Source organism: Poromitra crassiceps (assembly GCF_964638095.1).
Source record: "Poromitra crassiceps genome assembly, chromosome: 4".
Lineage (NCBI taxonomy): Eukaryota > Metazoa > Chordata > Actinopteri > Beryciformes > Melamphaidae > Poromitra > Poromitra crassiceps.
In genome coordinates, this window is record NC_139626.1 from 68,455,982 (window position 1) to 68,480,153 (window position 24,172).

At 42.8% G+C, this 24,172-nt stretch overlaps 1 protein-coding gene across 1 annotated transcript in view; it reads left to right on the forward strand.

Annotated features, from left to right (window-relative positions):
* The window catches only part of LOC310775976 (mitogen-activated protein kinase kinase kinase kinase 3-like), a gene marked incomplete at both ends in the record, with an annotated part of 191,619 nt that overhangs the window by 10 nt on the left and 167,437 nt on the right, over positions 1-24,172 (forward strand). The window contains one exon of the mRNA XM_083636096.1: positions 1-86. This exon is cut by the window's left edge and continues 10 nt beyond it. Within this exon, the coding sequence (XP_083492222.1) occupies positions 1-86 (86 nt within the window). The remainder of the gene's footprint in view (positions 87-24,172) is intronic.

Consider the following 24,172-nt stretch of genomic DNA (forward strand, 5'->3'; position numbering starts at 1 on the left):
GCTGCGAGGTGTGGAGGAGGGACCCGCACGAGGACTTCCAAATCATCCAGAGGATCGGCAGCGGCACTTACGGAGATGTCTACAAGGTAGGCTACACACACACACACACACACACACACACACACACACACACACACACACACACACACACACACACACACACACACACACACACACACACACACACACACACACACACACACACACACTGTTCAAACTGACTGTTGATCTCGAACAGCTTGTGTTGTTGTTGTTGTTGTTGTTGTTGATGTTGTTGTGGTGGTGTGTGTGTGTGTGTGTGTGTCAGTGTCAGAGAGAGAGAGAGAGAGAGAGAGAGGGAGAGGGAGGGGGAGAGAGAGAGAGAGAGAGAGAGAGAGAGAGAGAGAGAGAGAGAGAGAGAGAGAGAGAGAGAGAGAGAGAGTCAGTCAGAGGGTCTCTGGAGTTCACATCATGTCATCATCAGTCTGTCCACAGGTGCCTCAACAGAGCTGTGTTGTGTTGTTGGGAAGAAGTAATATACAACAAACCGCGTGTCACTGGGTGGCAATGGCAATGGCAATGGAACCCTATGGAGCGTGAGCTTTGGGAGGCTTGAGTGTCTGACTCTAGCCGACTGACTCTGTTTACATTTTAAAAACTGCGACAGTTCACACAACTTTAACACGACATGTATATATCAAACTCTTGAGCTACTTCTGCTCTCACCCAGAATGTCAAAATGTGAGCGATGTGATGTAGCCTATAGCTTTTGAGATATTAACTATAAATAAATAAATTAATATTATTGTTTGGCACAACTCATACGAATAACTGCCGCGGGGTTCCGCATTTCTTGGTGGCAAGTGACGTCACGCTGATTCGTCCTATATTACACATTACTTTAAAAAAAGTAATGCCTGACTTAATTACTCCCTGGAGCAAGTCATTTGTTACACTACTCATTACATTAATTTTGCGTTACTCCTAAACATCGACCGAGATGCATTGTCAGTTAACAACATTACACCTTATATGTCCACATATCAGCACAAATCCCTCTCCTAATGAGGACATACACAAGATCTTTGTTTCTGAAACGGAGACAACTCCAACTTTGGACGACTCCACACGAGACGCCAGGATTTATTATTCTCCCCGGGTCCAACATGTAATGTAATGCAATTGTGAAATGATCAATAAAAAACAAAAAAAACACTTTCATTTATTTTGCCTTCAAAATAAAAGCTCTGCACTGCATAGCTATCGAGAAAATAACGTGAATCACTTACAGCCTTCACCATAGAAATATCTGACACTGGCAACATTTCCTCTGACAATGCAACAAGCCTGTTTATATCTGCTTTTCACCTTACCTGCTGCTACAGGTCGACTCAGCGTGGACTCAGCGACTCTGCTAGCTTTGTGTTTTGTTAGGTTGCTTTCACATATCAGCTGTTTGCTCCGCTTTAACCGCGCCAGAGTTCGTTTCCTCGGATAGTGCGCTTCGTTTGGGGTGGTGTGAAAGCACAAACAAACTCTGTTGCGGAACAAACAAGCGAACTCTGGTCTGCTTGAAAACGTGGCTCTCGGTTCGTTTGCAAGTGAACTCTAGCGCGGTTCGTTTGTGGTGTGAAAGCAACCTGAACCAAACACAAGAGCAAATACAGTATGTATAGGAAAGGCAGTGCATCATGAGTAGAAGGTGGTAGAAGGAAGCAAAAATAATTACTGTGTGAAAGTGAAACGGACCAAATGAAAAATGAAACAATATTGCAACTTCACCCCCCCGAATCGCACCGAGTCCACCAGCTTATCTGTGAAAGCGACGTTAGCATGTTGCCTTCCGGTGCTTGGACAGATTGAATGTGGTGTTCACAGCGGTGGATAAATTGCTTCTGGTCTGGGCAAAGGTTGCACTTTACCATCACATTCCTGTCCTTTTGTGAAACAATTCAAAGTATGTGCATAATCCACCCGTCAAAAGTTGTAGACTACACACTGCTATTTCCCCTCCGCCCGCGCCAGAGGCCCATACCACGAATGAAGGGTAAACAGATCCAGGATCTGTCCCTTGATCTGGTTTGATCAAAGCAATCAAGCTATTCGCCGAATAGCTTGATTGGCACCGAATGCTCCTCTGCTCTCTCAAACTGTCCCACAGACTTCAGGATGTCTGTGGGACAGTTTGAGTCCCAGAGTGCTGACTGACCCAGACCTATGTCTGAGGTCAAAGGTCACACAGAGGCTCGCTGTGTGCCACTGAGGTCAAATAACAATTATATAATAATAATTGAACAGTTAGAACACCTTGCCAGCTGTCTACATTTGCATCACTGCGTCACCATGTAAGGGATAATCAGCTCCTATAGTGTGCGTTAAACGATTTTAACGCACGAGGTGGAGGCGGCCTCTGCAAAGTGCACTAAAATCGTTTAACGCACACCTAGGTGTTGTCTAGGTCCTTTGCTAACAATATAAAATAAAAGCATTCACAAAATGTTTAGCAATCAAAATCTAAAGTTTTTCACAAGCCCATAACTCTGTTTACCTAGCAACACTGATCGACTGATACCTGGAACAATCAGTACCACTTCAGTCAGCTTCACCTTATTGTGGATCCCACTGCAGTTGGGCAGAGCACACCCAGCATTCAAGTGCCAGGATTTATCTTTATCTTTATCTTTATTGTTTATTTGAGCAGGGACAGTACACAATAAACATATTGCACCAGAGATAGCTAAGAGCTAATTTGCATCTGTAGTCCCTGGGCACACAGTCCTGTGCACACTGCGCACACAGTACATATCAAATACAGAAATAAAAGAAAATCCTAGTGTCTAAACAATCAATATACTGTACTGCACAAATATATCATAGCAATATTCAATTAAACAATTAATAAAGCCTTTAAATATCTAATGACCTTTATTATAAAGGTCATTAGATATTTACAAAACAATTGATCCACTCAAAATTATTAAGATAACATTTCAACAAATAAGCCACAATTAAACACTCCTGCCACTCAGTGGCGTGCCTGACCAAGTTGGTGCCCTAGGCAAGATTTTTGCTGGTGCCCCCCCCCCCCCCCCCCCCCCAAGAAAATATAATAAAAATTATATCGCAGCTAATTCCACCACTACAGTGCAGGCTCAGAATGGCCCCCAGTGGCGCTGGAAGTATACAATCAATATACTGTACATGGTACAAAAAAATGATAATACTTACTATTAGTAATATATAACACAGTAAAATATAACACATAGGTAGATAGCAATCCCCTAAGATCACATAGTGGTAAATGAGGAGATGATCAGAAATAAATACACAATGTCAGAACACAACAACATGAGACCAAACTAATGCCTATAGGTGGCCACAGGACTGACCCTCTCTCAGCCACTTCTTGACAGAGGACTTAAAACCTTTGAAAGTACTGCAGCCTTTAATGACTGCTGGCAGGGTGTTCCGCAGCCCACCACGCAACAGTCTCCTCTAGTGGGGGGGGGGGGGGGGGGGGGGCGCAAGGCCGTGGAAGATCCTATACAACAAACAGACATTTGCCATCAGCAGGAAATTCTCGAATGTTAGAAAGTTATATTTCTTGATAATGTTACAGTAATGATAGCTGTTAGGTTTTTTATCCAGGACCTTCAACGCTTGCTTGAATAGAGTAAAGAGTGGCTGCGTCGTTGTTTTATTGGCCTGGGACCACGTAGTGGCACAATAAGACAGATGTGATCAAATGAAAGAATGAAGATACAGGCAGGCCAGGTGCCCATGCAGACTGTTCTGAGTAGCGCACCACCTGTTTTCATCTCACCTCCTGAGGCAAGGTGGTGGTGGACGTGTCATGACTTCATATTATGTTAAGTTACCTAAAACATTATGTTTACCCTCAGACAATTTGACTTGAGTGCAAGACCAACGTTATTAACCAGCGTTATTCAGCTTTTAACATTAAATCCCTTTCTCCATTTCACGTTATACTTCTGAAGAGCAGGCTTTATCCCCACACGATCCATCTGCAGATGCAGACGTCTGAAATGGAATAATGTTACTATGAACAGGCTAATATGATCTAAAATATATGATCTTTCTCTTCAGAAAATCTGACACAATGCAGTTTCAACTGCAATTTCTTTGTTTTTTATAACTGGCCTTAACGTTAGTGTTGTAATATTGGTTGCATGGTTGCATAGGAGCGCACAAGGTCTGTTTGCATTATTGAACAGAGGAATGGTGGCTCCAGCTGGGCTGCAGTCGAGCCATATTGATGCAATGAATGAAGCCACGTTAGCGTTAGCACGTTACATTAAGGAACGTACGTGATCAGGGTGGGAATGACACACAGGCCTGTGTTGCCCCTCCCTCTGCCCGTGATGCCCTGACATCCCTAAGGCCACCTTGGCAGTGCCCTGCTAGCAGCCTGTCAGTCAGTTGCTTTAAAGGCATCAGTGGTCTCAGTTTAATGTAGCTGCTCTCTCTATGCAAAGGATGTGTCATAATTGGCTCATTTTAACACACATTTGAGAAAGATCACTCTTCATGATGATGTCAATAGAGCAGTGGCCTTTGTGCCCTGGCTTGTGCCCGGAAAAAAAACTGCGATGCTGAAGGCCAGTAGGCCACGCCCCTAAAATGATGAAATTCCCACACTGTAACATGACCATAATTCTTTTATTTATTTATTATAGGACGCGTGGATGCAGAGTGTGTGTGAGATTTGTGCTGTGTGTGTGTGTGAGCCTCCTCCTTTCAGAGAGAGTCTGGTGACGCGAGGTTAGCGTGAGGCTGAGCTGTACAACATGTGACTGGGGCGGCGTATTAGCTCACTTCAGGCCAATCCCAGCGCTTGACTGCTGCATAGGCGGGCACAGGGCGTGTTCTGCCCACAACTGCAGTGGGATCCATAATAACGCGTCAGCTTCTCATGTAATGGAAATGTTGTTCCAGTAAATAGGATGAACCTTGGATATGAGCTGGTATGCTGCAGGGAAGCTAGTCCGCTCAGCTCATAGAAGCTGAGTTAGCCAGTTGAAAAGTCTTGCTTTATCTCAATCTTGCATTATTGTGGCTAATAAACATGATTGTGATTGTGATTGTGAATAACGGTAGCTGTGCCGTTTGATTAAACAGCTGTGCAGGTTGGGTAGTGGGTGAATTTAGAACAGTGATGAAACTTGAGCCGATAAGGATGGTTCCTGAGGACACTTTTTCACAATTCCCCTTCCTGGTCTACCTTGATGAGGTTAGTGTTCCTGGCCTACCTTGATGAGGTTAGTGTTCCTGGTCTACCTTGATGAGGTTAGTGTTCCTGGTCTACCTTGATGAGGTTAGTGTTCCTGGTCTACCTTGATGAGGTTAGTGGTCCTGGCCTACCTTGATGAGGTTAGTGTTCCTGGTCTACCTTGATGAGTTAGTGTTCCTGGTCTACCTTGATGAGGTTAGTGTTCCTGGTCTACCTTGATGAGTTAGTGTTCCTGGTCTACCTTGATGAGGTTAGTGTTCCTGGTCTACCTTGATGAGGTTAGTGTTCCTGGTCTACCTTGATGAGGTTAGTGATCCTGGTCTACCTTGATGAGGTTAGTGTTCCTGGCCTACCTTGATGAGGTTAGTGTTCCTGGTCTACCTTGATGAGGTTAGTGTTCCTGGTCTACCTTGATGAGTTAGTGTTCCTGGTCTACCTTGATGAGTTAGTGTTCCTGGTCTACCTTGATGAGGTTAGTGTTCCTGGTCTACCTTGATGAGTTAGTGTTCCTGGCCTACCTTGATGAGGTTAGTGTTCCTGGTCTACCTTGATGAGGTTAGTGTTCCTGGCCTACCTTGATGAGGTTAGTGTTCCTGGCCTACCTTGATGAGGTTAGTGTTCCTTGCCTACCTTGATGAGGTTAGGGGCATTCCTTGCCTACCTTGATGAGGTTAGGAGCGTTCCTCGCCTACCTTGATGAGGTTAGGGGCGTTCCTTGCCTACCTTGATGAGGTTAGGGGCGTTCCTTGCCTACCTTGATGAGGTTAGGGGCATTCCTTGCCTACCTTGATGAGGTTAGGAGCATTCCTGGCCTACCTTGATGAGGTTAGGAGCGTTCCTGGCCTACCTTGATGAGGTTAGGAGCGTTCCTGGCCTACCTTGATGAGGTTAGGAGCGTTCCTTGCCTACCTTGATGAGGTTAGGAGCGTTCCTGGCCTACCTTGATGAGGTTAGGAGCGTTCCTGGCCTACCTTGATGAGGTTAGGAGCGTTCCTGGCCTACCTTGATGAGGTTAGGAGCGTTCCTGGCCTACCTTGATGAGGTTAGGAGCGTTCCTGGCCTACCTTGATGAGGTTAGTGTTCCTGGCCTACCTTGATGAGGTTAGGAGCGTTCCTGGCCTACCTTGATGAAGTTAGGAGCGTTCCTGGCCTACCTTGATGAAGTTAGGAGCGTTCCTGGCCTACCTTGATGAAGTTAGGAGCGTTCCTGGCCTACCTTGATGAAGTTAGGAGCGTTCCTGGCCTACCTTGATGAGGTTAGGGGCGACGGGTGATAGAGATGCACAATCCACTTTTTTCCAGTTCCGAATCCGATCCGATTCCGATATCTGCCGATATACCGATACTGATTCCGATAACAGAGCTCTTGGCAACTCTCCCAAGGAGCTGCAGCCTCCACGTTTATATAGTAGCTGGCTCCTACTGTGACATAATTTAGTATTTGGTTTGCTAATCAAATATCTCATAGCAATATTCAATTAAACAATTAATAAAGCCTTTAAATATCGAATTACCTTTATTATAAAGGTCATTAGATATTTCCAAAACAATTGATCCACTCAAAATTATTAAGATAACATTTCAACAAATAAGCGACAATTAAACACTCCTGCCACTTTATCACATTTGGTAAAGTGGGAAACCCACCAAATATGTATGAGAATAAAATATTTCCAAAACTAAGAAGGACATGTTGTTGAGTTAGCTAACCGCTAACGTTACTACCTCACTTCTACTACTACTTTTTTTTTTTTTTTTACAATATATTTATTCACATTTCTTATACAATTTAACATACATACATTGCAATGGATCTTTTGGTATGAAGAAGACACATATCTATCATTAGTCGTGTTTCCATTACCCTCAGAAATGCGCAAAATCTAAATATCGCAATAGAAATTGGGTAATGGAAACACGTAAAAAAAGTTTTTGCGCTCTCATGAGGTGGTTTTTCAGACGTCTCGATATAGCAGTTTATCGCAAAAGTGTAATGGAAACACATTTTCCGCATTTGCACGTCATGTGACACGATGGCAGAAATCGGTCCATGGTGACAGGCTGCCTGTGTGCGCGCATTAAGCACAGCTGCGAGATGAAGCGATGAAAAGCACACACCGGTGCGGTGCTGCTGACTGAAGTGAATACAGTGAATGTGAGTAATACACTACACACGTTTCAGGTAAGGATGGGGCCGATCCGATCCAATATCGGTATCGGGTGCCGATATGGCACTAATTCACGGATCTGGAATCTCGGATTCGGAATTGGATTTTTTTTTTTTTTTTTTTTTTGCAATTCCAGCTCACAGCTGGCCGTAATTTGTATAATAATGTATAATAGTATCCTTCTTTGCCTTGTATATTTTCTTAATTTTGTCTGCTGTTTGAAAGGTATATTTAAAAAAAAAAACTTTAATTGGCCAAATCTTTGCGTATACTGTATATTCAAGAAGTGAAAAAAGTGGATCGGTGCATCCCTAGTTTCAGGTGCAATGTTATAAGTATAATACACGACATTCCGATTATTGCACCAAATCAGCCTTTCCCCCCTCCATCTCTAAATCGGACCAGTTGTATTAGGCTACCTTTTTTCCTCTGCCTGTCGCGCTCACTGCATTCACCGCAGCCAGCAACATGTTGCCACTCATTTTCTTTTGAATTGATAATCAGGCTTGTTTATATGTGTTGTAACTTAATGTGGTGATTTGAGCATGCAGGGGACAGGATATGGGGCAGATCCCCGTGCGTAATCACTGTGGCAGCTGCTGGTAATGGGGAATTGCGTTCAGGTGTGTGCGCCGTCACTCCTCAACTTCAATGGAAACGCCTACAAGTCGCAATTGTACATTGTCGAAGTTGTAGAAATATCGCAATTATTTTGCGAAAAACTGTAATGGAAACACAGCTATTGTCTGTTCACTCTTGTTGTACTTGTGGCCTTCTGGGTATAGTCACAAAACAAAAAAACCAGGGTCCATTGGGATGTCCTTTAAAATAATCTTTTGCCATTGCCTTTTTAACCTCCTCCCAAAAAGATCTGACCTTACTACATTGCCACACACAGTGAAACAATGTTCCCCTCTCCTCAATACATTTTGTGCATAAGTCTGGAATATTGCTATTGTATTTGTTTAATTTAACCGGAGTTATATATGTTCTCATCAGCCATTTGTACTGCAACAGTCTTAATCGAGTATTAATTGTTTGAGTATGAGGCGAGCCTCCCCACAAATCGATTCCCAGTCTTCTATTGATATATCTTTTTCTAGGTCTGCTTTCCATGACTTCACACTTTCACTGTTTCATGTCATGTTACGGTGCGTTTATGGTCCAGTGCAGCCTATGAATGGAGTCTGGATCGGAACTAGGGTTGGCACGATGGACGATGGCATCAACCATCGTCATTGGCCGACCCCCCATCGACCTCTGTGCCTTCTACATCGGATCATCGTGATTAATTATCTGTTCAAATTAAATTGTTGCCGTTTTAATAATAAAAAATACCAAGTCCACTTACCGTGACGCGTTGGGGACGCGCCGGCGGCATTAAACGAGCGCACCCTATTCTCACTCAGATAAACCTCCCCTCTCCCTCCTCCGCTCTAGTGCTTCTCTGCACTGGGTGCGCTTGTTTAATGTCGCCGGGGCGTCCCCCGCGCATGAGAAGTCAGTTCTTTTGTTGTGAACACTTTTAAGACAAGACAAGACTTTCCTGTTTTCAACCCAAAGTGAGTACAAGTCTTCAACTGTGAATTTAACTCGCCTGGTTCCAAAGTGAAAGTTGATACAGCACTAGCAATATTGAACGGCGCAAAACAAATAGGCTAACGTTAACGTTACATATCCTGACCAACAACGTGTGTGTGTGTGTGTGTGTGTGTGTGTTGAATTTAACTAACTGGCAGAAAACTGACAGAATTACTGGCGGATATAACGTTAGATTCGAGTGGGCTTTTGAACCTAATGAGAGAGAGAGTTGAGGAGACTGGAGCGAGTTGAGAGAGAAATACAGCAGCAGCAGCAGCAGCTAGGCTACTGCTAGCTGTTGGAGCAGTAGCTGCCGCTCACTGCTTGAGTGGCCTGGCTCTGTGCAGTAGCTAGTAGCCTGCCTGTCGTTCTCATGAAGAGCTCAGCTGTCCTGCTTTTAACGTGCATTGCAGCGGCGGATGGCATAAATGACGATGCCATCGTTCAAAACGATGTTTCACTGTAAAACAATCACGATGGATATTTTGCTGACATCGCACAACCTTAATCGGAACGTGGATCAGCGATGACAGTCCGATATCCGATATGTGAATTACGTCATATTGGCACCCGATACCGATATCCCGATACTGATATCCCATCCCTGACTCGCCTGGCTGGTTTCTCATGGACCCCTTGCTTGGGATCCCGTATAATTTGCAATAAAGACCAGCTGGTTTCTATCAGTCAGTCAGTATCAGTCTGTAGGGTGTTGCTGTTTGGACAGTCTGTCATGTGATCTCTCTCTCTGGCAGCCTGTAGTATTGATCTGAGGAAGCCAAATGATGGGAGGGCAGTGGGAGGGGGAAGGGGGGGGGGTTGAGAGTAGGGATGGGCATTTCTAGCAAAAACACTATTCGAAATTCGCTGGCCAAACTCGACTTTTAATCGAAATTCGAAAATAAAATTAAAAATGTTTTTTTTTTTTTTTTTTTTTTTTTTTTTTTGTGTGAGTGAAATGTTGCATTGTCTCCCCTGATTCTAAGTCTAAGGCTTTATTAATTAATAGAAAAAGCTTCTGCTGTGGATTTTTAGCTCAAACAAGCATTGCACCACTGAAGTAAAGAACATGTTACATGACATTGACATTTTCGAAAATAAAAAACAGTTTTGACAATCATGAGTGGTTCATTAAATATTTAGTAGGCTCAGGTCTGAGTGCCAAAGGGGTGCCAAAGTCACCCCCTCTCCCTCTTCATGGGATTTCATCCGCCATTCATTTTTCCATAAACCTTGCTTAAAATGCTTATAAAAATTGTTTTACTTGCTCAAACCAAGCGATTCGACTATACTTAGAATCAGGGGAGACAATGCAACATTTCACTCACAAAAAAAAAAATATTTTTTTTTTTACATTTTCCCCCCCCCCGAATTTCAACTTTCGATAATAAAAGTCGACCTTGATAATAACAACGATTATTCGAAAATTCGAAATTCGATGCCCATCCCTAGTTGAGAGGAGATGCCAGCACTAGGCATTGTGGGATGTGTGCGTCCAGCAGGGTCTGTCACATGTTCTGGACGGCACAGCGGCTTTGAATCTGAACCAGCTCAGGCAGGGATTGGACCTGCCAACCTCCCGGCTACCAGTCGGAAAACATGGGGTTACGCTTCTTTTAAAGTGGAGCTGAAACGCCACCTGTATGCATGTGACTTCCTTATTGTGACGTATTTGGAGTGAAACAGGGTAGAGAGGCGGGACACAGCGTGTGGAGGAGTTTGATTCGACTGTTGAAAAGTGGGCGTGTCTGGGATGAGGGACTGGACTGACTGAATGTGAGGGGCGATGCTCTGTGCCTCGGAGCAGAGCGAGAAAGCAGTCCACTAAATAATGGATTTTACCGGACAAATCTGAAACCCACCGGTCACGTTTCAACAACACTATGTTACAGTAAATAAATACAGCGCACAGGTGGACTGGCTGGCTCACTGCCAGTGTTGGGAGTAACTCATTACAAAAGTAACATATTACATGTAATATATTACTTTTAGTACTTTTAGCAGTAACTCAGTAATATAACTTATTACAATAGGATTTCAGTAATATTCTACCAGTTACTTTGTCAAGTAACACAAGTTACAAATTGAGTTACATTTTTTTAATCAAACCACATTTAAATAAAGATACAATCATTTCCTAATAAAATTTTATGTTTTTATGCAAATAACAACTATAGATGACAATAACAAAGGAAAATGATAACATTTAGAATTTGGGATTGTTTACACTGACTTCAAGACGGTTGAAATTATTTTTCGGGATGGTTCCGGGGCGGCAATGCCATTCCGCTACTGCTGTTATTTTTTGTGAACGTAATGCAAAAGTAGTGTAATAAGTAACAAGTTACTCTAGTCTACACAGACAGTAATATTGTAAAGTAACTTATTACTTTCAAATGAAAGTAACTAGTAATATCATATGTAGTATATTACATTTTGAAAGTAACTTGCCCAACACTGCTCACTGCACCCAGCCCCACAGCAGAGGACCAGGCGGTTGGCGGCCTATTTCTGGGATGCGAGTTTAACGAGCTAATTACAATACATGTCCTTTGCATGTAGATTAAATGAAGACAGTAGCGTTGGTTTTATTTTGTATGTTACATACTTATTGGCTAAGTGTAGTAACATTTAAGAGCTAGCAAAGTCTGCCCATGTAGGCAGCCATGTTGCCTGCTTCGAATTTCCTCTTAGCCCTGAAGATTGATTGACAGCTGTCATGTCATGTTGAAATTGGGTTGAAATGTTCTGCTAGCTGACGTCAGCACACTGTAGATTTCTTTATGAATGAAGATGTGAAAAACCAAATAAATTAGATTTTTTTGGGTGATTTTGTTTTGGCATATTGTTAGGTGCACTGTATGACCTGGGATGTGCTCTGAAATAGTTAAAAAGTTTTTCATTTCAGCTCGACTTAAGGCAGGGGGTTGTAGGCTTTGAGGGCGTGTTTGGTTTTGATAGAGGGTTTGGTTTTCGTGGAGGGATCGTTCTCGGGCTGGGCGATAAAACGATCTCGATAGGGGACGGAGATCAAAATCACGTCGATAACGATGATGTGATTGGACGTGTTTTACTCGATATGGATAGATCTAACAGCCTATCACACAGCAGAAACACTTTGGAAAGCACACGCCCATTTCCTGCCTCAAACGAATGATGAAAGCCATGAAGCAGAGTTTGAGAGCTGAAGTTCTTGAGGAACTTTGTGTGTTTGGAGGAGTTGGATGGACCAGGTTACTGGGGTTTAAGATGCTTAAAGTTCATCACACTTAATATCTATATACCAGGGGTCAGCAACCTTTTTGATATGAAGCGCCCTTTTCAAATCCTCAATCAGTGTGCCCGAGGTTTGTCACCTGGAGGACTTGACATTGTCTTTCACGCGGACATTTTCATCTGCTCTTTGCTGCTTTGGAATGTATGGAAATACAAAGAGGCTACCCAAGAGCTTATTTTCAGGCGACGTCACGTAGGGATGGGTACCGTTCACATTTGAACCGATACCGGTACGATACCGGTACCTGGAATTCGGTACGGTACCCAAAACGGTACCATTTTCGGTACTTTACACGCTCTAATAACAAAAAAAATTACAGTTGTAAAAAAATAAATAATCCAAACTTCTCAGAGAGAGCGGTCAGTATTCACTAAAGCCTTCATATCTCAGGCTCTGTAGCACATAGAAACATAAAATAAAAAGCATTTGAGAGCTTAACCCTTTGGCTTTTCGTATTATATTTGCCCTAATGTTCATTAAAAAAATGTTTTATCTTTAACCCCAAAAATTAAAATTAAAAATATTCTAATGCATTTTAAGAAATGTTAATAAAGATTATGGCAAATGTAACCCTTCCAAATAAAAACCCACGGGTTTAAGCTCTCAAATGCTTTTTATTTCATGTTGATAGCTACTATACAGGCTGAGGAAATACATTCTGTTGAACCCTTGACAATTACTGCAGCAAGAGTAACGTTAGCGTTTAACGTTTAACGTAGTAACGTTTGCAGTCGTTGTGAAGACAGTGAAAAGCCCCGTTATCTAACAACCACAACGGCAGTGAAACAACTTATCCAGCTAACGCTAGCTAATTAAATAACGTTACTTGATGTTGTAGAAGTCGATGCCTCTCTCAACGTTACAGCTGAGGAGGTGCTGCTAACGTTAGCTCCGGTGCGGTAGGCTATCTGCTTCATTCACCCTCAGCCTATCTAAGACGTTACAGTCTTCAGCATTTAGCTAAATATATCTTGTGTTTGACCATGCTTCCTCAAGTTTGAGGTGTTTCCCTGGCCAGCTTTGCAATTCACATCACACATGTTGCAACCAGTGTTATCTGAGTCTATCTTGGTAAAGTGTAGCCACAACTTTCGGCTGGTCCTGTTTTGCTTTCAGAACCAGAGTGACGTACTGACGTAACGCGCTATCGCGTGTTGCCTTAAGGTTCCGTCGGAATTTCTATTTTCACCACTCTCTTTCTATTACTCAGATGCGTTCAAGTACCGAAATTTGGTACCGTTCGTTTTTATGTGAACTGGTACGGGGCAGTACCGACGTAATTCGGTCGGTGCCTGTAAAAGTACCGAGTTCGGTACCCATCCCTAACGTCACGTCACGTCACGGGCGTCACGGACGGCACATGAACACGCACTATGACAAGCTCTCAACACAAAACATATGCATCCAGGACACAGCTGGTGGGCGGGTTCTGCGTTAAGAATGACGATGTGATTGGACGCATGGACATAAGGGAGAAAAACAGCAGCAAACATTGTGCCGGCCGGAGTTGCTCAAGACAGACAGAACTCGAGTTCAGAAATAAATGAGAAGACTTTGGACCTGAGTGTGCCGGGTGTTCTGTTTGTTTTGTTTTGGATCTCGGAGTTTGGGATTTCTTATATTTTCTTGGGGGCCATCTTGTCTTCATTGATAGGACAGTACGTGCTAGACAGCGACAGGAAAGCAGGGAGAGAGAGAGGGGAGGATCGACATGCAGCAAAGGACCGCAGGTCGGATTCGAACCTGGGTCAGCTGCGCGAACGACAGCGCCTTAATGGTATGCGTTCTACCAGGTGAGCCAGGACGCCCCTGGGAGTTTTGGATTGAGCAGTCATTACAGGACCACAGGGAAAGAGACAGCTCCTCTGCTCTCAGGTGCTGCTTACTTTGACTGTCTGTTAGCAGGTGTCAGAGCGCTGTCCATGGTCCTGATAGCTTGCTCTATGACCTCTCTATTTTCCCCATACAATAGTGATGATAAACAGACAGTTGAGAAGTAAAACAGGTGAGAAAGGAAAGGAAGAGTAAATTAAGGTGGGACAGGTCATTGTGGGCTGTCTCTCAGTTTGTGACATGCGGTCACGTACTGTGCAGCTCCACCTGCTGTCTGTCTCTCTCTATCTCTACCTGCTGTCTGTCTCTCTCTATCTCTACCTGCTGTCTGTCTTTCCACCTGCTGTCTGTCTCTCTCCCAGCTTCATCTGTTTCCACTGCACTTATCCCATTAACTTTTATCGATACACCTTTATCGACTTATCCACCTCCCTCAAGTGTGAAAACTTTTTTTTTTTGTGTGTGATATTTGGAGGTTTTTGCGAATTTGCCAGCGTTTCCACTCCGTTTTTTTTACGCGCAAATTGAAATTTCGCATAAAAACAGGTGGATGGAAACCCGACTTCTGTCTCTCTCTCACTCTCTCTCTGTCACTCTCTCGCTGTCACTCTCTCTCTGTCACTCTCTCTCTGTCAGTCTGTCTCTCACTCTCTCTGTCTCTCACTCTCACTCTCTGTCTATCTCTCTCTCTCTGTCAGTCTAGCCACTTCTTAACATGCAGTGGAATCCGGATTATAACCAGCTCCTAGCCGGTTGGCCTGCATGTTAAAAAACAATTAGCCGGCTTATGCGCACTCCCGCGAGTGCGGGTCATGACCATCTCAACCCCTAGTATAGGATCCGCATTATAGGAAAAGTGGCTGTTGTTTAACACTGGCAGCTCATGATCCCGATCATGTAGCTGTTATGTCTGAGTGGGCGGGTTGTGGGACTTTACAAACCATTAACTCATTGAGTGCCAGCCACTTTTGGAGAACGGACGCTCCCAATGCCAGAGTTTCAGAGCGTTTTCAGTGATTTCTCGAGGCCCACAGAATATTGTGTGATATTACTATGTAAACACCGAACACGCACAAAGAACGAGGAGACTCTCTTCTATCATCTGCAAAAAAAAGTTTATTGATCCCATTTTCCGTTCTTTAGTTATGAGCCGGAGAAGATAGGCTGTTTTGAGCAAAAATACACTTTTCAAATTAGAAGCTGAGTTATTCCGCCTTTTGTGAAATGCAGCATTTCAAGCACATTCTGAGTCTGAAGATAATATTTTCTGATGTAGTGACGTGGTGTAGTTGTGTGGTGCATGCGTGCCCCACCCCCCTCTCCCCCCCTCAGCTGCAAACTCCTCCCCACACGCACCCAGTCTATTTTCGGATGGCTCCGTTTTTTTGCGCCGGCTCCCAGCGCGACAAGGAAATGGCAAACCGGACTGCATGGAAAGGTTTGGCCCTTCGGCGTCGGGTGCTGCCTTTCTGGCGGCTAATCGTGTGAAGAAACTATGCAGACAGACAGACAGAGGCAGAGGAGCTCAGTTGTGTGCGCGGATTGACTGCTGTTGCCAGCCAACATCAGCTGCAGCCAAGCTGCAGTCAGAGCCATCTATATGGCTCTGGCTGCAGCATGAGCGGTTTCTCTTTGATCACGGGATTTTTCCTGCAGTTTTCCGGACCTTCCTCTAATCTGGAGAGCACTGTCGCCACCTAATGGGTCTGTAAAATAGGTTATACACCTCCAAAAGCTACAATATTTGTACAGGAGATCCAGGAGGCTTTGATCCACGTCCCACCGTAAAAAAACGCATTTGACGTCGATCGACGTCCGTGGCACTCTACGTCACTATTTACTTTGACGTCGATCGACGTCCGTGGCACTCAATAGAGATGCTGCGATCCGATCATGTGATCGGATATCGGCGCGATATCAGCCAAAAAACATGGATCGGATCGGATCGGATTCCAGCGAAAATGACCGATCCAAGGCTCCGATATAAGCACTCCATTCCATGACTCCGCTCCAGGATTTCTATCCAGCATGCAGCAGCAGCAGCAAAGAGGCCGCGTTGAGCCTAGGATGGCCAGGGCCAAAACGTCAGACACACCCGTCCTTAACCTATGTGCGATTCGAAATCACGCGTCCGCACCAGTTTGACAGTTTCAAATTATAACAAAACAACCACTATTGCAATTTGCAATACATGTCCCGCAAGGTTTCTGAGATTAGGGGAAAGTCTGAGCTGCCGTTACTCTAAACCAAACGTGGGGATGAGGCAGCGGATTTGTTTTGGCGTTAACGTAACGTTAGCTGTTGTGATGATGGCTAACGTTAGCTAGCTGGTTAGGCTATCTAGTTGCAAGGCAGCGCTCCACAAGCTTGTTGTGACCAAAACCCCCGCATTTAAAGCATTTCATACTCCCAGAGCTGGCGTAAACCATAGAGAACCTCATGCATTAGCCTACTCAAAATGAAACGTCCAGGGTTTGTGTCTCCAAAATCAACTAACGCTAAACGTTACATGCAAGCTAACGTAGCTAGCTGCGGAGCACTCATGATCTATAAGGAAAACGAATGCGCACATAGCCTACATAATTGTCAACATCACATACATGTATTTTCTTTAATCTAGACTACAGGCATCATTTTTCAGTCAAAAGTGAAACGACACAGATATGATGGCGTATAGTGAGGCTTTCCATGCCTCACTATAGAACTGGCCCCATGCAAAATTCAGACCGCTTATATGTTGCCGTCATGCCAATAAGAGTCTAAATGTAATTTTTTATGTTTTATCTGCAGACTAAGCAGCTAGGCTTTCGGTTCTATAAAAGCCATTATTTTTTGTATTGACTTGAGTGATACACTTTACTAAAAAAAATATTATATCACAATAGTGATGTCAGATTTGCTTAGGTCAGAGCTATGGAATATTAAATCATCCATCTCGCCCAGCCCTAATTTGATTGTTATGTTTTAGTTTTACATCAAATGAATTAGATGAACTAAATCGTTTACATACTATATTACCAAAGCACACACATACATACCTAACCCTAAAAATGTGTGTTGCCTGCTAGCTATCAGACAGCATAGAGAGACTTAAATATGTGCTGTATCGGTATCGGATCGAAATCGGTATCGAATCGGGTATCGAAATTTGATCGGAATCGGATCGGTTTTGAGCTAAAATATCGAAATCGGATCGGAATTGAAAAATCTCGATCGCAGCATCTCTAGCACTCAATGAGTTAATGTCCCATAATTATTTTTCATGAATGGACGTAGCGTTAGTTACGTGGCTGGATTATTTGGAAGAGAGCCAAATTAGGTGAGTAAACAACTAAAAGTTGAATCGTTTCTTTGTCCCCCATCTGCCAGTTTAAAAATGCAACAAGGGAGATGATAGCCTACTAGAGTTGCCCGATCTTGACCTCAGTCAGATCGTCAATCGCCACCTTTTGACATCGCCAATACACAATGTCATCGCGCAAGCATATGGCTAATTAATATGGACGTTGACATTAATAATAGCCATGTGCTTCAGCTGGCTCTCGCTGTACTTTGCTAACTTAGCATAGATGCTAGCGGGACTTACCCAGCTATCGTCATTGCCTGCTTTTACTGCTGCTTGCTGGTAATGTAAATCCCATCATTCCCATGTTAGAAAAAGTCTCCAGATTTGTCGCGTTAGTCTCTTCTGAGAAAGATTGTCTCCAGGAGGGTCTGAAAAGTTTTCTCGAGTTGGATGCAGCCAAGTATTGTGTGAGGCAGCCATTTGAGGCAGCCAGTGTTGTGTGACTGTGACTGTGTGAGCGTCCAAGTTAACACAACTGTGGAGAGGAGCCTATTTGGTTATGTCGATGAGAGGAGCTGACTGACTGACAGCCTATATCGAGACATAGGCCTAGCCTAACTTTTGTGGGGAGAAATAAATTGAAAACTAATCCGATATGACTTGAATGCCACTTGTAAAATAAATCACCCACAGATTGACGACGGTGCGACCACTATTTTGAGTACAAAGGCAAGTGCTCATTTTTGGCACATTGCCACCCCACGTTATTGCCTGAATGGTCGGAATGGATCCTCCATTAAAACGGCATGTTTGTGAATGGAGTTTGGTTACAGATTCGCTAAAGCTGTTTCCACATCACATTTCTTGTTATCGATACATGCTACCGCACCCCCTCCCCCCGCCCACTGGCAGAGAGAAGAGGCTACTGTCTCTCACTCTCTGTCTGTCTCTCACTCTCTGTCTCTCAGTCTCTGTCTGTCTCTCTGTCTGTCTCTCTGTCACTCTAGCCTCATTCACACACGTTCTGAAAGCGGTAAATGTTACAGAATATGTATTCCGATGTGAAAGTGATGAAAGCGGAGTCGTGGATAATTGAGTTACACCTTCCGTTCCGCCACTGGGGGTAGTCACAGCGCCGAATCAGCCTCCATCCCGCCTGCACCTGAAAGCGTAGGAGAGGCAACACGGAACAGAGGTGCGAATGGGTGTGACGTCCTGATCTCCTGATGAGTAAAACTGGTTTTATTGTTACGTGAAATCACCAGCGCCGACTGCGCCGAGGGGTCGCCGCAGCTGGCCGTCCTATCGGCGTATGTGACTCCACGGCGTCAACGCGGACGTGACCAGCACGAGAGCTGTGATTGGCCGTTGCCTTGGGCCGCGCACATATCTGCTGACGTAGTTGTTGTGAGGAATGAGGAAATGCCATTTCCTCATTTAACAGTGCTTGTCCCTCATCTAGCAAAGCCTTCTGCAGGCTCACCGGAATGAGTTTTGAAATGGACGGACAATAAAATGTCCCCCCACCGACATGATTGCAAGTTCGACACGATCACGTCAGATGTAATGGACATGAGTGTACCACAAGCCACCTAGTGTTTTGGACGTGTACCGCAGCCAACGCGCCGAGTTACGTTGGAGTATGCACAGTCTCGCTGTCGCCGCTAGTCGGTGGCAAGGCTCCAAGTCGAGGCTGCACAGAACCCTGTCAGCGCGGATTTTGGCACATTTTGTGGCGGCGCTACCCACACGTTTAGCTGTGTTGCTCATTCCACTAATGCACGATCCTTACAAGTTGTACTTCGTTGTAAAGGTGACTAATCAGGCTTTCCAACGATATAAAATAGAATACCAATTGGTATTATTAAAGGGGAGAAATAATGGACTGAAATACCGTTTCCGAACTTTTTTTGAGGAGTTTATATATAATCTAATATTATAATAATGTAATTATAATAATAATATAATTATATTATAATATAATATGTAGCCTAAAAATATTTTCACCGGACTTGGTGACCAGCACCATTTTAATTTGTGGGACTTTGATTAATTATAATAATGAAACTCAGTGCCCATGGTTCACCCCCATTTCAATCCGGGAGGGGTGGATGCTATCTGAAAACGCACTCCGGGGCAGAAATATGGTGGTGCTGCTTGGTTCTGTGTGAACGCAGTTTCTGTGGCAAGGCTGCCTGCGTTGCGGACCTTCTGAACGGCAATATTGCGCGATCTGTGTGTGAAAGTAGCTTCTGTCTCTCACTGTCTCTCTCTCACTCTCTGTCTGTCACTCGCTCTCTCTCTGTCTGTCTGTCAGTCTCTGTCTCTCACTCTCTCTGTCTCTCACTCTCTGGCTATCTCTCTGTCACTCTCTCTGTCTCTCTGTGTGTGTGTGTGTCTCTCTCTCTGTCACTCTCTCTGTCTCTCTGTGTGTGTCTCTCTCTCTCTCTGTCACTCTCTCTCACTCTCTTCCCTTCCATCAGGATGTGTTTTCTCCTTGACGTTCTGGTGTCTTGAGTCCTCGTGGGAATTCTCAGGTGACTCCAGATCTCTTCCTCCTGGAGTTTAAAGTGACGTCAGGAAAAAAAATGAAAGTTGTCCATTAGCTTATTAATAATTCAGCCCCGCTGGGCTCAGCTGCTTCCTGTAACTCTACACCCCCCCCCCCCCCCCATCCCCCACCCCGTCCCTCCCGTCCCCCTGGACACCTTGGGGTCCGCCACCCACCCACCGACCCACCTTGACTTTGACCCCCGGCCTCAGCTCTGGTTGGCTGTCAGCCTCCGATCTGATTGGCTGTCAGCCTCCGATCTGATTGGCTGTCAGGCGGCAGAGGACGGCATGACTGATAACAGAGAGTGTTGTTGGTGTCACTTTGGGAACGAGCTGCATCACCATTGACAGAAAGCCAGCCAGCAGTGTGTCTTTACTGTCACAGCACTGACATTAGATTAGATCAGATTACATCAGATCAGATTAGATTGAGATCAGATTAGATGAAACCGTATTGATCCTGGGGGGAAATCGTGTCGTTTTAGCAACAAATAGTAACAGGATACATTTAGGCAATATTACACGAGAGGGTGTGCTTCACGATGCCAATAATGGTCCGTACGCGTCACTGAAGCCTCCACTTTACGCCCCTGGCTAGCCCACATCAACTTGCCATCACGGCTTGTGGGATCCCACTGCAAGATGGTCTCTAGTTAAATTTGAATTCATTTTGAGTTTGTGATTGTGAAGTGACTGCAAAGCGACGCGCGCGCGCGTGTGTGTGTGTGTGTGTTTGTATGTGTGTGTGTGTGTGTGTGTGTGTGTGTGTGTGTTTGTATGTGTTTTACAAATTATCGCCCAATATCTGTTGTACCGTGTTTTTCGTTTTTTTTTTAAACTTGTGTATAAAAGAATTCTGAATGAAATAACCATAACATTCTGTGTGAACATCAATATGGATTGTGAAAGAATCACAGCAGATATATAATACAGCACTACTCAATCTATTCTGCCTTCAATAACAAGGAATATGCTCTGGGCATCTTTAGCTTTCGATACAGTGAAACTGATGACATATTACTTTTCCAAATATGCTTTTCATGAATGTGCAAACAGATGGTTATGAAATGATTTTATATATATATATATATATATATATATATATATATATATAATACACACACATATACTGTATATATGTATATATATATATATATATAATACACACATATACTATATATATATATATATATATATATATATATATATATATATATATATATAATACACACACATATACTGTATATTAGGGCATTCACGACTAGTGAATTTTACTAGTCGACTAGTCGTCCCTAAAGGTAGTCGACTAGTCGACTAACCGTTTTTAATTTTTTTTTAATTAATTTTTTTTTTTTTTTTTTTTTTTAAATCTTTAAAATATATATATACCCACAGATTACAGTATATATATATATACAGTATATATATATATATATATATATATATATATATATATATATATATATATATATATATATATAATACACACACATATACTGTATATATGTATATATATATATATATATAATACACACATATACTATATATATATATATATATATATATATATATATATATATATATATATATAATACACACACATATACTGTATATTAGGGCATTCACGACTAGTGAATTTTACTAGTCGACTAGTCGTCCCTAAAGGTAGTCGACTAGTCGACTAACCGTTTTTAATTTATTTTTAATTTTTTTTTTTTTTTTTTTTTTTTTTTAATCTTTAAGAAAGAACATGAGGTATTTACACGACATACATGAAATATCATATCCCATATCCCCCACAAAGAACATCAAAACACAACAAAACAAAACAAGAAAACTGCATAAGATACACAATAATCCAAGAACAAACAAGACTATTGGACAAACAACCAAACAAAAACAATGCATTCAGCTCCTATCCTGATAAGCCTAATGACACTGGGGTAAAAAGTTATTAAAGTCAAACTCTGTATGTGGTTGCCATATTTTGGGGATGTCTAAGAATCTGCCTTTGCTCTTGTAGTAAATGTTATCCAACGTATGGTAGCTTGAGAGTTCATTCCACCAGTGAACTACAGCTGGGGGATTGGATGCTTTCCAATTTAAAGCTATGCATTTCCTAGCTGCCAACAGGGCAAGATCTATGTATTTACTTTGAATGCATTGTTTTTGTTTGGTTGTTTGTCCAATAGTCTTGTTTGTTCTTGGATTATTGTGTATCTTATGCAGTTTTCTTGTTTTGTTTTGTTGTGTTTTGATGTTCTTTGTGGGGGATATGGGATATGATAGTCCATGTATGTTCTTTCTTAAAGATATAAAAAAAAAAAAAAAAAAAAAAAATTTTTTTTTTTTTTTTTTTTGCTAAAACGACTAGTCGACTACTAAGCACAGTGTCGACTAGTGGTTTTACTAGTCGACTAGTCGACTAGTCGACTAGTCTGTGAATGCCCTACTGTATATATGTATATATATATATATATATATATATATATATATATATATATATATATTACACGCACATATACTGTATATATGTATACACACACTACAGAACAGAGAACGATATGTCTGAAATTCTCAAATTAGACATTTATTCCTTTTTCATTTACATTAATGACCTTGCTGCTGCATCTTCAAATGTACTGCCTTTACGTTTAGCTGTTGATACCATTTTAACTTTGATTCTCTAATGTCAGAAGCAAACAGGGGCGAAATGATTTCATCTTAAAGTGATAATCCAGAAGATGTTCATGTAAATACATGTCTGTAAAGTCACTATATATCCTCAACTGAGTGAACACAATGGTGATTGAACCTATGGTCCATTGATGAAAGCCCTTGCATCTCTCTGTATTGGAACCTTTATGAACTTGTGTCTGTGGCGACACTTTCCCCGCCCCCCAAACAAAAACAAAAAGTTACCACAAGCGGCGCACAGTTCTTGACGTGTTTCCCATCACCCAGCACCCGCCAGAGAGGGTAGGCAGAGTAGGAACAAGTTGTTGTTGTTGTTTCCACGTTGTTATGATCCCTCATCATTTTTCCCGGGTTAGAGCCCAGCCGTCACAGCGCCACTCTGGTCGAAAGCTCGGTACAAAATAATATCAGCAGCACAGACTTCAGATGAAAAGAGGCATTTATGAGCAGGGTCGAGCTTTCTAACCCAGACTTCGAGAAGCTATGAACCCTTCTTCTCAAGTATGTGGCTTTGAAATGTTTCTGTGGCTCTTATAAATATACCTCCGTATCGCTGATTTAGACGGCTTGGGAGCCAGAGTCGCATGCAAGTCTATGCAGGGAGACGGAACTCTTTCTAGGCGCTAGCCGAAAGAGTTCCAACGGAGCTAGGCATGCCCGAGTAATCGTCTGTTAACTTAACAAGATACACAATTATTTGCGTAGATTGAAGCGTAGAGGAAACAACTGCAACAACTAGACCTGAACACTCAGCCTACAATATCAACAGACGAGTTAGACAAAATGAACTTGTTTGGACGACAACTACCAACAGTGTTTGAACTACAATGAAAAGATGCTTCACAAGAAGCAAAGAAAATAAACAGGGATGTAGTTAGCAGAGCATTTTATGCATGGATCCCAGGTATGGGACTTTTTTGGAGCAACAGAGCCACAGTGGCACAACTTTACCCTGCAATTTATAACTGTCATGATGGGACATGCATGGTGTTGGGCTGAGTATATATTGTTGTCTTTTACTTTGTCGTTTATTTTTCTGGGTATCGATATCGAAGTTTAAATTCTAGTATCGTGACTACCCTACATCCTATACAGCAGGGATGGGCAACTGGCGCCCCCTGTGGACCCGCGCTGGAATTGCAATTATTATTATTTTTTATTTTATTTTTTATTTCTTTAGAGTGCACCTGAAAGCAACATGCACTGGTTATCGATATCGAAGTTGAAATTCTAGTATCGTGACTACCCTACATCCTATACAGCAGGGATGGGCAACTGGCGCCCCCTGTGTGACCCGCGCTGGAATTGCAATTATTATTATTTATTATTTTATTTTTAATTTCTTTACAGTGCACCTGAAAGCAACATGCAAGAAACGCGCTGAATAAGTGTCCAAATGTTCATGTCATTCTGGCCAATACTCTACTTCTGTTATAACATTTCAGTCTGGAATATGGAATATCTTTCAATAATCTTTATGACTAAAAGGCTAAAAGTAATCTCATGTGTAAGAAATTACTGTTCTACATTGAAGTAAAAAATAAATA